Source organism: Limulus polyphemus, unplaced genomic scaffold, assembly GCF_000517525.1.
Source record: "Limulus polyphemus unplaced genomic scaffold, Limulus_polyphemus-2.1.2 Scaffold4632, whole genome shotgun sequence".
Classification (NCBI taxonomy): Eukaryota; Metazoa; Arthropoda; class Merostomata; order Xiphosura; family Limulidae; genus Limulus; species Limulus polyphemus.
The window spans coordinates 18,975-31,683 of record NW_013670242.1 but is presented as its reverse complement, the minus strand read 5'-3'; the positions used below and the strand labels follow the sequence as shown (position 1 = coordinate 31,683).

The window sequence follows — 12,709 nt, the reverse complement described above, 5'->3', positions numbered from 1 at the left end:
GTTGATATACAAAAATAATGTTTTATTGCATGTTTTAGTCAAAATATAATGTTAGATATGACAAATATAATGAGTTGATCAATTACAATTGCAACTATATCAAGGTAAAATTAAATGCAATAATATTAATAGCAAAAACAGTCTTCAGATTTTTCTTGCTTAAAATGTTTATTTCCCACTTACAATATTCATAGTTATACAATGTTAGGTTTTTATAGGGCAGGATTCTGTACAGTAGGTGTTTGTGACTTGTTTGTGATAAATTTCAACAATAACTGGACAGCACACAATCCATTTGTTTGAAAATAAATTTATTCAAAACAAGTCAAATGTATGTATAAAAATTATATATTGGTTATCACAATTGTATCCAGGGCTTTAAATAATTCTCTTTTTCATCAAAGTCCACACAGGCAGGTCGAATTACTTTAGAACACCCTTTAACAAGACAAATTATTCTCCTCTCCTCTGTTATCACAATACAATCAATGATAAAGTCACTTATGTTACCCCGTGGGTTACCACAGTTGTATCAAAAGCTTTAAATAATTCTCTTTTATGTCAAAAGTCCACACAGGCTGATTCAATTACTTGGGAACCCAATTGACAAGATGAATTATTCTCTTCTATCTCTGTTATTACAATACAAGCTGTGAAACTCACTTTAGAAATTGCCCATTATGGCCAAACTCAAACAGAGTCTAACTTCACTTTTACTTTCATTTTCACTAACTTCCCTACTTTCTAACCTTTCTTGTACTGACTTGGTGATCTATATATATATTGCCCAATTGAGGCCTAGAACTTTCTACAAGCAACGAAATGTTATGACATAACAATACTCACTTAAAGCAATGAGAAAAATTCAGAAAGTTCAAGTAACATGTCATCAATTCACAACTATTGAACTAAAGAGTTATGTAATCAAACCTGCAATAAATTATTTTCTAAAAATACTAAATTTAACATTCACACTTTATAACTATGTGAATCATAACTCTCATGTTAAGTTTAAATGAAAAAGTTGTGTATATATCTAACATACAAAATGGTATAACTGATGAAATGTAATTTAATGCCTTTTCATTTTAGTGTTAATATATATCTTGGATTGATACTATGTCAGGAGAAATTAGTTCAATTATCAATAACTTAGGAATATTAATTCAGATTAAAAAATACCAAATATTGGTATGGCTGTTTATAAGTATAATGAAAGGATGATATTCTTAAAGGTATATGAATTTGTGTATTAAAAATCACTTCTACATAATTTTGCAGTCCTTGAAATGTATATATGTTATCCTTTTGTAACAAAAAATTTAATTATTTTTTTCAGGTACTTCAGCAAGTTCTAATTATATTATATCATAGAAAGTTTTTGGTACATTTCCCTCAATTGTGCTCAAGTTTCATGTTACATATATAGGTGTACCATATTCATTACATTAAGTGAATCTACAATTCAGAAGAAAAATGTTCGTTTAAACATACTACTCCTCTTTGGAAGTAGACCCCTTAGTACATACAGTTGTATCTTTTTTGCATCTATACTTTCTGTTGCTTCAGTCATTCATGAATCCATACTGTGCAAATTCTACAAGAATGTTTGGAGCTGGAGGTTTGTTCATCATACTGGAAATTAATGTCCATTCTTGCAACGTTTCCATCTCTTTTGACTGGAAAAGATAGACATAGAATCCATATCTCTTTTGCATAAAGCCATATAAATTTATATGTATATCTGGTATTTTACATATTTTATGTTGCTGGTAGTTTTCCATTTGCAAAACTTCTCTTCGAGGACAACTCATATCATAATGCATGTAAGGACTTGTACTTCAATCTTGAAGTTGTACCATAATGTATCTAATGAATCGTAATTCTTTCCTGATTTCACAAAAGACTGAGTGAACACATTTTGAATGTTTCTTTGTCAGTAGATAAGTGCATGTTAGACACCAGATTTGTCTGTAAAGTATATGGACTTTCATGTAAAATATCTAACCATTTCTTTTAAACTATTCTACGGTAATAACTAGTGGAGTACTCATCGGTGCCTAACCAGGGGGAAAGAAGGGGGCACATTCCACCACACTTTGAATGTTTTTTATCAAACTTTTCCTTGCCTCACTTTATGTGCCATGCAAAGTATCCAAAATATGATTTGAAATTAAGATTTGAAAGACTATATGTTAAAACTGGTATGGAAAAAAAACAATGACTTAAATCAAGAATGATATTGCATAGAACTTAGGAAAAAGCATTTTAGATATGCTACTGGCTTTCATATGGATACTGGGTGCCTAACTTTGTTAAAATGTGGGGTAAGGAAAAACGCAACATCTATGTCTGTGCTCCATAACTTTTTCATATTTATATTTTTTGGCAGTAAACTTGATATATAAAAACATTCTGAAATCCACCTTTTATGGTCAGGTCTTAAGTGCATGTGTTTTGTCATCAAGATGGTTCTGTCTGGGTCCGAATCTCCTCCTGCAAGGTACAGCTTATGCCCATTTAAAAGTTTCTGTTCTTTTCCTTGTAACATTGACTTTATTCTTATGGTTTGACAGCACTTTTGTTTTCTTATTAGAGTGGGGAGTATTTTCTGTCAAATTCTGTATTTCTTTCATTTGTATATTCTATCTTCTGGATCTTTCAATAGCATTGAACGATTCCTCTTTCCAACGTACATCACAACCATCTGACAAGATTTCTTAGATAGTTCCCCAAAGTTCATGTAATCTGTTGTAAAAGTGGAGATCATCATATGCAGTGCCATGGTATCTCCATCTGACTAGAGTATCCTACTATCTCTGTAAGAGTTATATTTTGTGTTTTAGAGGGCTAGAATCCAACTTCTTGGATTAATGTTAAGTAGGAATAGAAATTGATAGTTTTTAAATGTTTTTCCACCCTTATATAACCACCTTGTGTATAATGATTACCTATTTCTAGACAGGAAGTTTTAAAAAATAAAACAAGTTGTTGTTATAGTCGTAACTTTGAGGCCTGTAAAAGTGGGTATGGCTGCAATTTTATACATTCACACAAACGGTATTTGTATGGACCCTAATACCTATCTGGTCTATACCAAAAAGCATTTTCTTCTATTTTGGGTGAGCATTTTTTAGAAATTTTGTTCTAACACCTAGGCTATCAAGTAAGTTATTTTGTAGGAATATAATCAAAACCTTTCAGATTCCAACTTAGCTAAAGTTGTTAATTTTGCATTAATATAATCTAAATTCCTGTCATTCACTCATGTGTAGTTGTTTTGAGTTATTGAAAAAAGTGACTATTAGCAAATGTTAGTGGGTTAATTACTTTATCCCAGTGTGTAAAGATCCTTGGTCTAAATCGTGGATGAGCCTACAAATGTAGTAATTTATCTTTTCATGATATACATTTATATTTCCTTGCCTTGGATTTTAACCCAAGACCTTGCAGGCCTGGCAAGTATTCTACAAAGGGTTAATTCTCTAGAATTTTCTAGTAAGTCACTTTTTTTAACAAGTCAAATTACTATACAGGTAAAGTCATTATGCAGGAATATAATCAAATTCTCTCTCTCTCTGATTCAGACACAAGTAAAGTCACTTGAGAAATATAATCACATTCTCTTTCTGATTCAAACTTAAATAGCCATTGTGAAGAACATAATCATAATCTTTAATTCATAATAAAGTAATGCCATTATGCAAGAACATAATCAAAATCTTTCAGAATCAGATTCAAATATAATAATGTTTTAGGAATAGGATCTGAAATTTTCTAGTGTGGACTCAAGTAAGGTCATTATGCTAGAACATAATCAAAATCTTTGTGATACAGAGTCAAGTAAAGTTGTTTTGAAAATAGTCTAAAACTCTTGATACAGACTCAGAAAGTCAATTTTCTGAGATCACAATGTAAAATTTTCTGGTATATAGACTCATGTAAAGTCATTTTGCACAAATATAAGGTACAGTTTTCTGATTTAAACCTGAGTGAATTAGAATAGTAGCTAAAATATATTTATCTAGTATTTCATTTTTCAAAGGAAGAAGTGTTCTGAATGTTGCCAAGACTGAAACATTAGTCTGAGTTCCAACTTTAAGAGGAAGAAATTTTATGAACGTTGCAAAGTTAAACTTTAGAGAGTACTTGATTTTGTTTATGAAATACCTCAGAAACGTTTCTTACAATTTCAATAGGTCCTTTGGAGTTGTCATGTGGGAACTTTTGACGTGTGAGACACCATATAAAGAAGTAGATTCTTCAGCAGTTATCTGGGGTGTTGGAAACAATAGCCTTCATTTGCCTCTTCCATCTACATGTCCTAATGGGTTTAAACTTCTTATGAAACAGTGTTGGTAAGATGTATCCCTTGTGATGGACAGAATCCCATTTCAAGGTATTTAATTATACATACATAATGTTGGTAAGATGTAGCCCTTGTGATGGACAGAATACCATTTCAAGGTATCTAATTATACATACATAATGTTGGTAAGATGTAGACCTTGTGATGGACAGAATACCATTTCAAGGTATCTAATTATACATACATAATGTTGGTAAGATGTAGCCCTTGTGATGGACAGAATACCATTTCAAGGTATCTAATTATACATACATAATGTTGGTAAGATGTAGCTCTTGTGGTAGGCAGAATCCCTTTTTAGGGTATTTACCCATACATAATGTTGGTAAGTTGTTGCCCTTGTGATTGGCAGAATCCTTTTTTCAGGGTATCTACACATATATGAATTAGAAGTGAGAATAGGAACATTGAAATAGTAAATATAAACAAAAATATATATACTGATATTTAATTAACAAAAGATAGATTTTGGATGTGTAGCTTTTGGAAAACTTCCATGAACTCTTTGTAATGTTATAATCATAAGTGTAAGCATGTTAAGAATGGGGCAGACAACTGATTAAAAAAAATCATGAAACTTCTGAAAAATGTACTGCATAGATTACAATCTTAGTGCTGAACCAAAGTCACAAAATCCACTACTTCATTTGTACAGAGTTGCTTTGACCTACAAATTACAATGATTTAGCTACTCTTAAATGTTAAATAGGAATTTCCTGATAAAAGTTGTCAGTTATACATGTATATTTGTTAGTAGGCAGTGGTTACATACAGTAATAAGCAATATTTTTTTTTTCATTTTAACTTGTTATGCTTAAAATAAGCAGATATAATAAGAAAAGCTATGAAAAAAAGGGAAGGAAATTTATTCAAAACATAAAATAGATAATGAAACCAAAAGTTAAAAGAAAACAATATATTCTTTAAAATAAATGTAACTCTAATTGAAATGTGTAAAAAGTAGGTGCTTTGATATGATGTAGTAATGTTTTTGTTGTGCAAATACTTTAAGGAAATTCTCAACCAGTAAAAATTAAATGACTTTAGTTAACAATCTATTCAAAAATTTAGTTTGTGTTTTCTCACAAAACTTTGCAACATAATTTTAATTACATCTATGATCAAATGTTAGAGCTGTAGGAAATTCTTAAACTTGAAGTGACTAGTAATTAGAAACTTAACATTTTTCCCCTCCTTTTTTCATAGGAATGCTAAACCCAGAAATCGACCATCATTTCGTAATATTCTGATGCACTTAGATATAGCTGCAGTAGAAATTCTTAGTACACCTACAGAAAAGTACTTCAAAACTCAAGTATGATGTTTCTCTTTTGTGCGTTTCCTGTTTATTTACTAGAAAAACATACTTTAATGGGAAGAACTAACATTCAAGATTGCATGGTTAAAATCAACTACATAAAAGTCTAGGACATAATATCATAATTTATTCTGGAGTAAAGTTGAACACTAATAAAAATCTAGGACATAATATCATAATTTATTCTGGAGTAAAGTTGAACACTAATAAAAATCTAGGACATAATATCATAATTTATTCTGGAGTAAAGTTGAACACTAATAAAAATCTAGGACATAATATGATAATTTATTCTGGAGTAAAGTTGAACACTAATAACAATCTAAGGGACATAATATGATAATTTATTCTGGAGTAAAGTTGAATACTAATAAAAATCTAGGACATAATATGATAATTTATTCTGGAGTAAAGTTGAACACTAATAAAAAACTTATAATGGGCTGTAACCTGTTTACTTTACTCGTCCACTATAACTACCAAGATTAAAGATGGATGATATTCAGGTCAAAACTGTATTATCAATGTTTAAAATAATAATTTTTCATAATTTTGAAAGTTCATAATACGTAAGTTCATATTCTTCCATGTTTATAAATAATTTTGTTATTCATCAGGAAACAAATATTGTAATATAAAGTTCTACAAAAAAGTTTTATAACCTATTAGTACATAGGCAAAAACTACTTTTATTAATTTGTCAATAATTGAAATATGTCTAGTATATGGTTTGGTTTTATTATAACAACATATATATTACTATATGTTGTATAACTGAGCTTTATTTGTAAGAAAAATATGTTTACATAATTTATTAGTTTCTTTCTGCCTACTTTTAATGTTTCTTAAAAGAAATAGACAGAGAACATTTTGAAGTTGTAGTTGAAATGAATAATCTCTGCCATATCTATTTTTAGTTCAGTTAAAATATGATTGTCGATTGTCATTTTTAAGATTCGTGCAAAAATTACTTATGCTTACAATAAACTGTCATGTAATAATATAATATCTTGTAATAGTTATAAAACTATTTAGAACTAAAATTTGAGCAATTTATTATAAGGCAACTTGCCATTTAATACTTTTAATTTAGTCCAAAATACGATGGTCATTTTTAAGATTTGTGCAGAAAGTTCTTAATAAAAGGCTAATAGCAAACTGACATGTGATATTATGATATCTTATATTATTTACAAAATGATTTAAGGCTAATGTTTTTGAAATTTATCAATAGGCAACTTGGAAAGAGGAAATCCACAACTACATGAACCAGATAAAGAATGAAGGGAGTCGTGTGGCTAAAGTCGAGGAGGACTTGCTAAGAAGAAGAAGGGAAGAATTAAGACATGCTCAAGATATTAGAGAACATTATGAGCGTAAACTTGAACGTGCAAACAACCTCTACATGGAACTAATGGCATGTATGCTTCAGTTTGAACAGCGAGAGAGAGATTTGATCAAGTAAGTCATGAAAAGTTAAAAAATTGATAATTTATATTGAGGTTATAAAGTCACATTAGTAACAAAATGCTGACTGACTTTCTAAGATCAAATATAACAAGCTGTAACTAACTGTAAATATTACATTTTCCAATGAGATAAAGTTCTTAGGTTGAGTCCCTTATCCACCTCTTGGGGTTGTGAAATTAGCATTATTTCAACATCTTTATAAAAATATTCTATTTTTGCATACCTTCTGATCTTAAGATATATTTTTTTATAGAAACTATGAAACATATTTCAATGTACAGGTTGAGATAACCAACTGATGCACATAAAAAAAAACAGATCAAAGACTGAGAATTTTCAAATTTGGGCTTGAAAAACAGTTGTTTTTATTAAATTAATGTTTTATTATATTTCATAAGAAATAATGTATTTACAATGTAGTTTATTCACAGAAGGAGAGAATTGTACAAAGTTACTGAATTATAAGATTATATATTATTTTTCAGTCAGTTATTGTACATATCCAGAAATCATAATAAGGAATTGTTAGTGGAATACAGAGATTGAGTACGTTATATTACTTATGATTTTGGAGCCTCACCACGTTGTTACAGTCCATGTCACCATCTCCAAACATGCCTCTATCTGATAGCCATCCATCTTGACAATAACTCTGCAGCGTAGTTTCCATTACAAAAGGCTCCATTGTAAGGGTTGCCATGCCCAAAGTACAACACTCATACCTGCAAGACTTACATAATTCATTAATTCATCTATTGTATGAGGATGATGGTTTTCCAGCACCTGTTTCAACAGTCCTATCACAAAGACATCTATAGGCACTACATTTGTGAACTTGATCAGTATGTCATCATAAGGAATAGCTTGAATACTCATTTCATTTTCCAGCAGCTTGAGATATGCAACAGTTGAATAGGAGATATGATTGGAAGTTTTTATATATAGGAACCTATACCCTGTTGGCCTCATTTCCAGACAGAGATCCTTTTTGATTATGTTACATACTGTTGTTTGGGACAGGTGGACAGCTTGGCCACTGACTTTTGTGTACATGGATTCTCACCTATTACAAGATGCTGCACTTTGCTTACAGTAAATGTACCATAGAGGTATGACTTTTTGCAAGTCTCTTTCTGAAAATGGTCCAGGTTGATCCATATTCCTTTGTTTTCAATTATCATTAATTACAAGGATATCCCCATCTTAGAAATTTCAAATCTGTACACCTTGGAAAGGGTTTTTATGTGCCCTTCCCAAAATCAATCAAGTTTGATGATATTATTCAACTTATGAAATGCTAAGTACTGTCAAAATGTACTTCTGATATATGCTGTTCCACCACAACTTTATATCTGTTGGGTTGTCACATGGCTTGTTTATTCAGGATTATTTTAAGTTACTATACTTAACCGTTTGTATATCACAACTGATAATTAATCACTTATTTTCTAGTAATATTTTTACCTTTATTATTTTATTTTTTTGTTAATTTTATAACATTAATTTCTTTAATCATTGCATTAGTTCAAAAATCTAATATACTAGCAACCAAGTGATGGTCTAACTATTTTTCTGCAATAATAGTTGCTCTACTCAACATATTTCTGTATGTTGTGTACAAGATTGTATTGCAATTATATATCTCATTTTTCATAAAATCCAAACATGTACAATAAATTTAAATATTCTTTTATTGCAGTATTTATATCTTCCGTTATGATTATATTTCAGTTGGATTTCAAATTATTAATCGTTCTCAATACATTTGTACCTGGTAAAATATTACACTATTGAAACATATAATATTATTTTCACTGCTATATTTTGTCAATTTTAATATGTAGATACTTCTTATGTATAAGATAACTAATATGCCTTTGCATTTGTTGTTAGATATATATTACACAGGACATGGTACATTATATAAGTTTCAATTTCTTCTTCAATGATCAATCCTGTTAGTGCTAACCATAGACGTAATATAAGTTATGCTGAGAAAAACAGGCGAGCACATATTTGTCTGCATTAGTCACACTGGTTCCAAAGCCCCACTTTCTTTGAGGCATTAAATATGAGTGAGAAAGGGCATTGCTAATAAAAAAACTTCAACAAAAACTTAATAGTTAAAGGGGTTTTGTATTTGAACAAATATTTTAGATTTTAAAATCAAAAGTAGGCTTTATGGATTCTAATTTAACAATGTTTTTAATTTATCAATACAGACTGAGAAACAATCTTTATCACTATTATAAAGAAATATGTGAGTTCAAATTTTTATGCTAGCATTGCATATATAGACCTATACATTGCTTCTATTATATACAGCATTTAAGAGCAATCAAAGACAATATCATAATATCTTTTAACATGTAAAGTTTCCTATGTAGCAGCATTTCAACTTTTCACTGGGGAAGGAGAGGTTAAAACCACTTCAAAATACCACAAAAGGCAGTTTCTAATATTTTTTACATCTTTATGATGTCCAGCTGGTATAGAGGGAGCAAGTGCCACCCATTAACATCACCCTAAGCTTCCAAAAATTGCCACTGTTATTCATAAGAAATATTAGAAAAATGAATATAATTGTAGCAGAAACGATGAATTATGAGATCAGGAACTAACTTATGAAAGTAATCTTTTTTTTAGATTAAGCTTTATTTTCTATGATTTTCTGAATTGCTGAAACAACAATTAAGTAGATTAATCTAGCCTTTGCTTTTAGGCAGCTTCTCAAGTGGCCTTAACTGAATTTTAACCTGAACTAGACATTATTAAGCAATACTTGCTACTGACCCACCAAAAAAAAAGCAGTGAGAGTTCCAAGTGGAACATCAATCAAAGAAATACCAATACAAAAAATATATATCTGTGAAATGTAATTCCAGGCTTTTTAATTTGTATTTGCACAAGCTGCAAGTTTTTACCATACATTAAAACAGAAAGGGTTTTTGCTGTTTTAACTGTCAGCGTTTTGACTGCTACAAAACATGGTAGCCCAGAGAACCAGCAGTGTGATGGCACAGCCAGTCTTCCACCATGTATATTAAGTTTATGGTGGTAACATATACATACACACACACATATATATACATACATACTACATGTGTATTTTTGTGGTGGTTTCTACTATTAAATGTGTTATTATATTTTATTTGGTAAAAGGAATGATGGATAGACCAGTCCATGTAACAATAGCAAAAACACATTATATTTTTAACTTCAAGTTTAATGTTCAATGATCAGTTTAGGTTCATAGTACAACAGTTTCACTTTCTTTCTAATTTCTAATGCTGTGATGTACAGTGAAACCTCATTAATATGAGCATATTTATAAGGAACTAATTGGTCTAAATTATTCAGACATCTGGATAGTCATATCAATCACTTTGAATACAATGAGCACCAATTTAGTAGCACGAGTTGTCGATTGATAAATGTATGAGTGCATACTAGTAAAAGTGGGCATGCAATTAGTAAACAAAAAATCAACTGTATTTACAATAAACTTACTGGTTTATTATTCTGTATATCATCAATAATTACACAACTCTTATAATCAAAGTGGCATTGCCTTATCTTCGCATGAAAGATAATTTTTTTCAAAACAATTATGTACTCACTTAGAGAATGCAAAATACATTGTATTGGTTAAATATACAAGAGATCATTTTCCAAAGAAGAAAATAATCAGAGTCTGTTTTTGAACTGAATTTTTTCTTTAGAACTTTCTTAGCAGCTTTTAGCAAACAACACATTATGTTACCATTTTCACATAAATCACTGTTTTGTTAGAATCATGTGATAACATCTTTAAGGCTAGACTGTGTTTTAGTCAGACTAACTGTGGCTCGAATGGTGGATCACTTTTGACACCAGGTTCACTGTAATCACATACTTGAAGAGACAACGAAAATGATGTCTTTATCTTATAACACTTGATATCCTGATATAGGATCATAACAACCTACTGTGGTTGAGTTTTGATCAAGATTTCCTGCTTCATCTTCTTACATTTTCTTCTTTATTTCAGTGCATCCTTGAATTGTTTCAGCATCTTCTGGAGTATCCAGAGTCTGTTATACCAAGTTGATTAGTTTTATAAATAATCATTATGTAATTAACACAAAAATAGAGAGCTCGCTCCATGTTTGAATGTTTTGAATATCTTGCCTTAGTTAGTTGACCTGAATCTTCTGAAATATTTACCCACTTTTCTTTGCTGTGAAGATTATCAGATATGGTTAACTTTCCCATGAGAACATTTTTTTCTACACTGAAATGCCTGCTAGTGATTTCTTATATAAATAAACATCACGGTTTAATGATGCTGATATTTCTACATATCTTCATTGTGAATTCGTATGACTGTATCATAAATCACTCTGATGACATCTGAATAGCTATTAAAGTTTATATGCACATCCATACTGTGAAGTTCAGTCTGAAAAAGGTCATAAACAGGCACCCCAAGTGAGTGAAGGTCATTTTCAGAAAAATTGTTCTAACCAGTACCCACTAGTTAGTACAGGTGTTTTGTGGTCAGTAATTATTACCTTGTTTCCTGTTCTGATTGACCCATACTTGACTCTTATGGAGTTATGTATATATTACTAAATCATGTATCCATTGGAAATGCATGTTTATTATAAGGAATAGCTATTTGGATTCAGAATGTGAATATACAGATTATTGATTAAAGTTCATGTTTGAAGATTTGTCTATACAAAAAAGCATCTGGATCATCAATGTCTAGATTAATGAAGCTTTACTGTATCTTTTTTACTTAAATTTGTTGAGAACACAAGCTTAATATTCACAAAATGAACTAATTCATAAATAAATAAATAAACATAATTCAATAATAACTCAATACTTCAGACTAAATGTAACTTATCAATAGACTCAAAAATTAATAATCATCTACTGTAACGTAACTAACATTTTATACTGCTCAAACAGTTCTAGAAATTTGGAGAAAATTCCAGACATTAGGTTTGCAAATCATCACGTGCATCAGACCTTCTTCTGACCAAACAAAATTTAAACATTTAAATTAGAAACACTGCAATAGTTTACAATAGTGTCACTTTCATTCAATCACTCTTCATACTATGTACAGTTATTACTCTTCATACTGTCAAAGGCTTTTCTTTGTGCTGGATATTATTAACTTTCACCAAAATGTTAATACTTAGAAACTACTTAGTTAATAATTCATTTTCCCTAAGGTATAATAATACTTACTTGTAATATTTGTGTATGTTTAATATTACATCACAATAAGACTGATAATAATTTAATTCAAATCATTCTTTACTAACTGGTTTCCAGTAAGAAGAGTGCTTTGCAGTTAATTAACTATACTTTGATTGTTCTTTTCCACTGCTTATGACATCAGAGCTTATTTAGGCCAGCTGTGTTACAACAAACAAAATCTTAGTTAAAACACAATTTATATCCATCATTTAAGAGATGTCAGGGTGTACAGAATGCTTTAGTTGGTGGGTCATGACTTTTAATAGTATATATATATATATATATATATACACAGC

At 30.1% G+C, this 12,709-nt stretch overlaps 1 protein-coding gene across 7 annotated transcripts in view; it reads left to right on the top strand.

Annotated features, from left to right (window-relative positions):
* Window positions 1–12,709, top strand: part of LOC106471452 (mitogen-activated protein kinase kinase kinase 13-like) — a 73,075-nt gene that overhangs the window by 50,180 nt on the left and 10,186 nt on the right. For all 7 annotated transcript variants that reach the window (XM_022400067.1, XM_013932056.2, XM_022400069.1 and 4 more), the window contains exons 8-10: window positions 4,200–4,358; window positions 5,576–5,684; window positions 6,922–7,148. In XM_022400067.1, coding sequence (XP_022255775.1) covers window positions 4,200–4,358; window positions 5,576–5,684; window positions 6,922–7,148 — 495 coding nt within the window. The remainder of the gene's footprint in view (window positions 1–4,199; window positions 4,359–5,575; window positions 5,685–6,921; window positions 7,149–12,709) is intronic.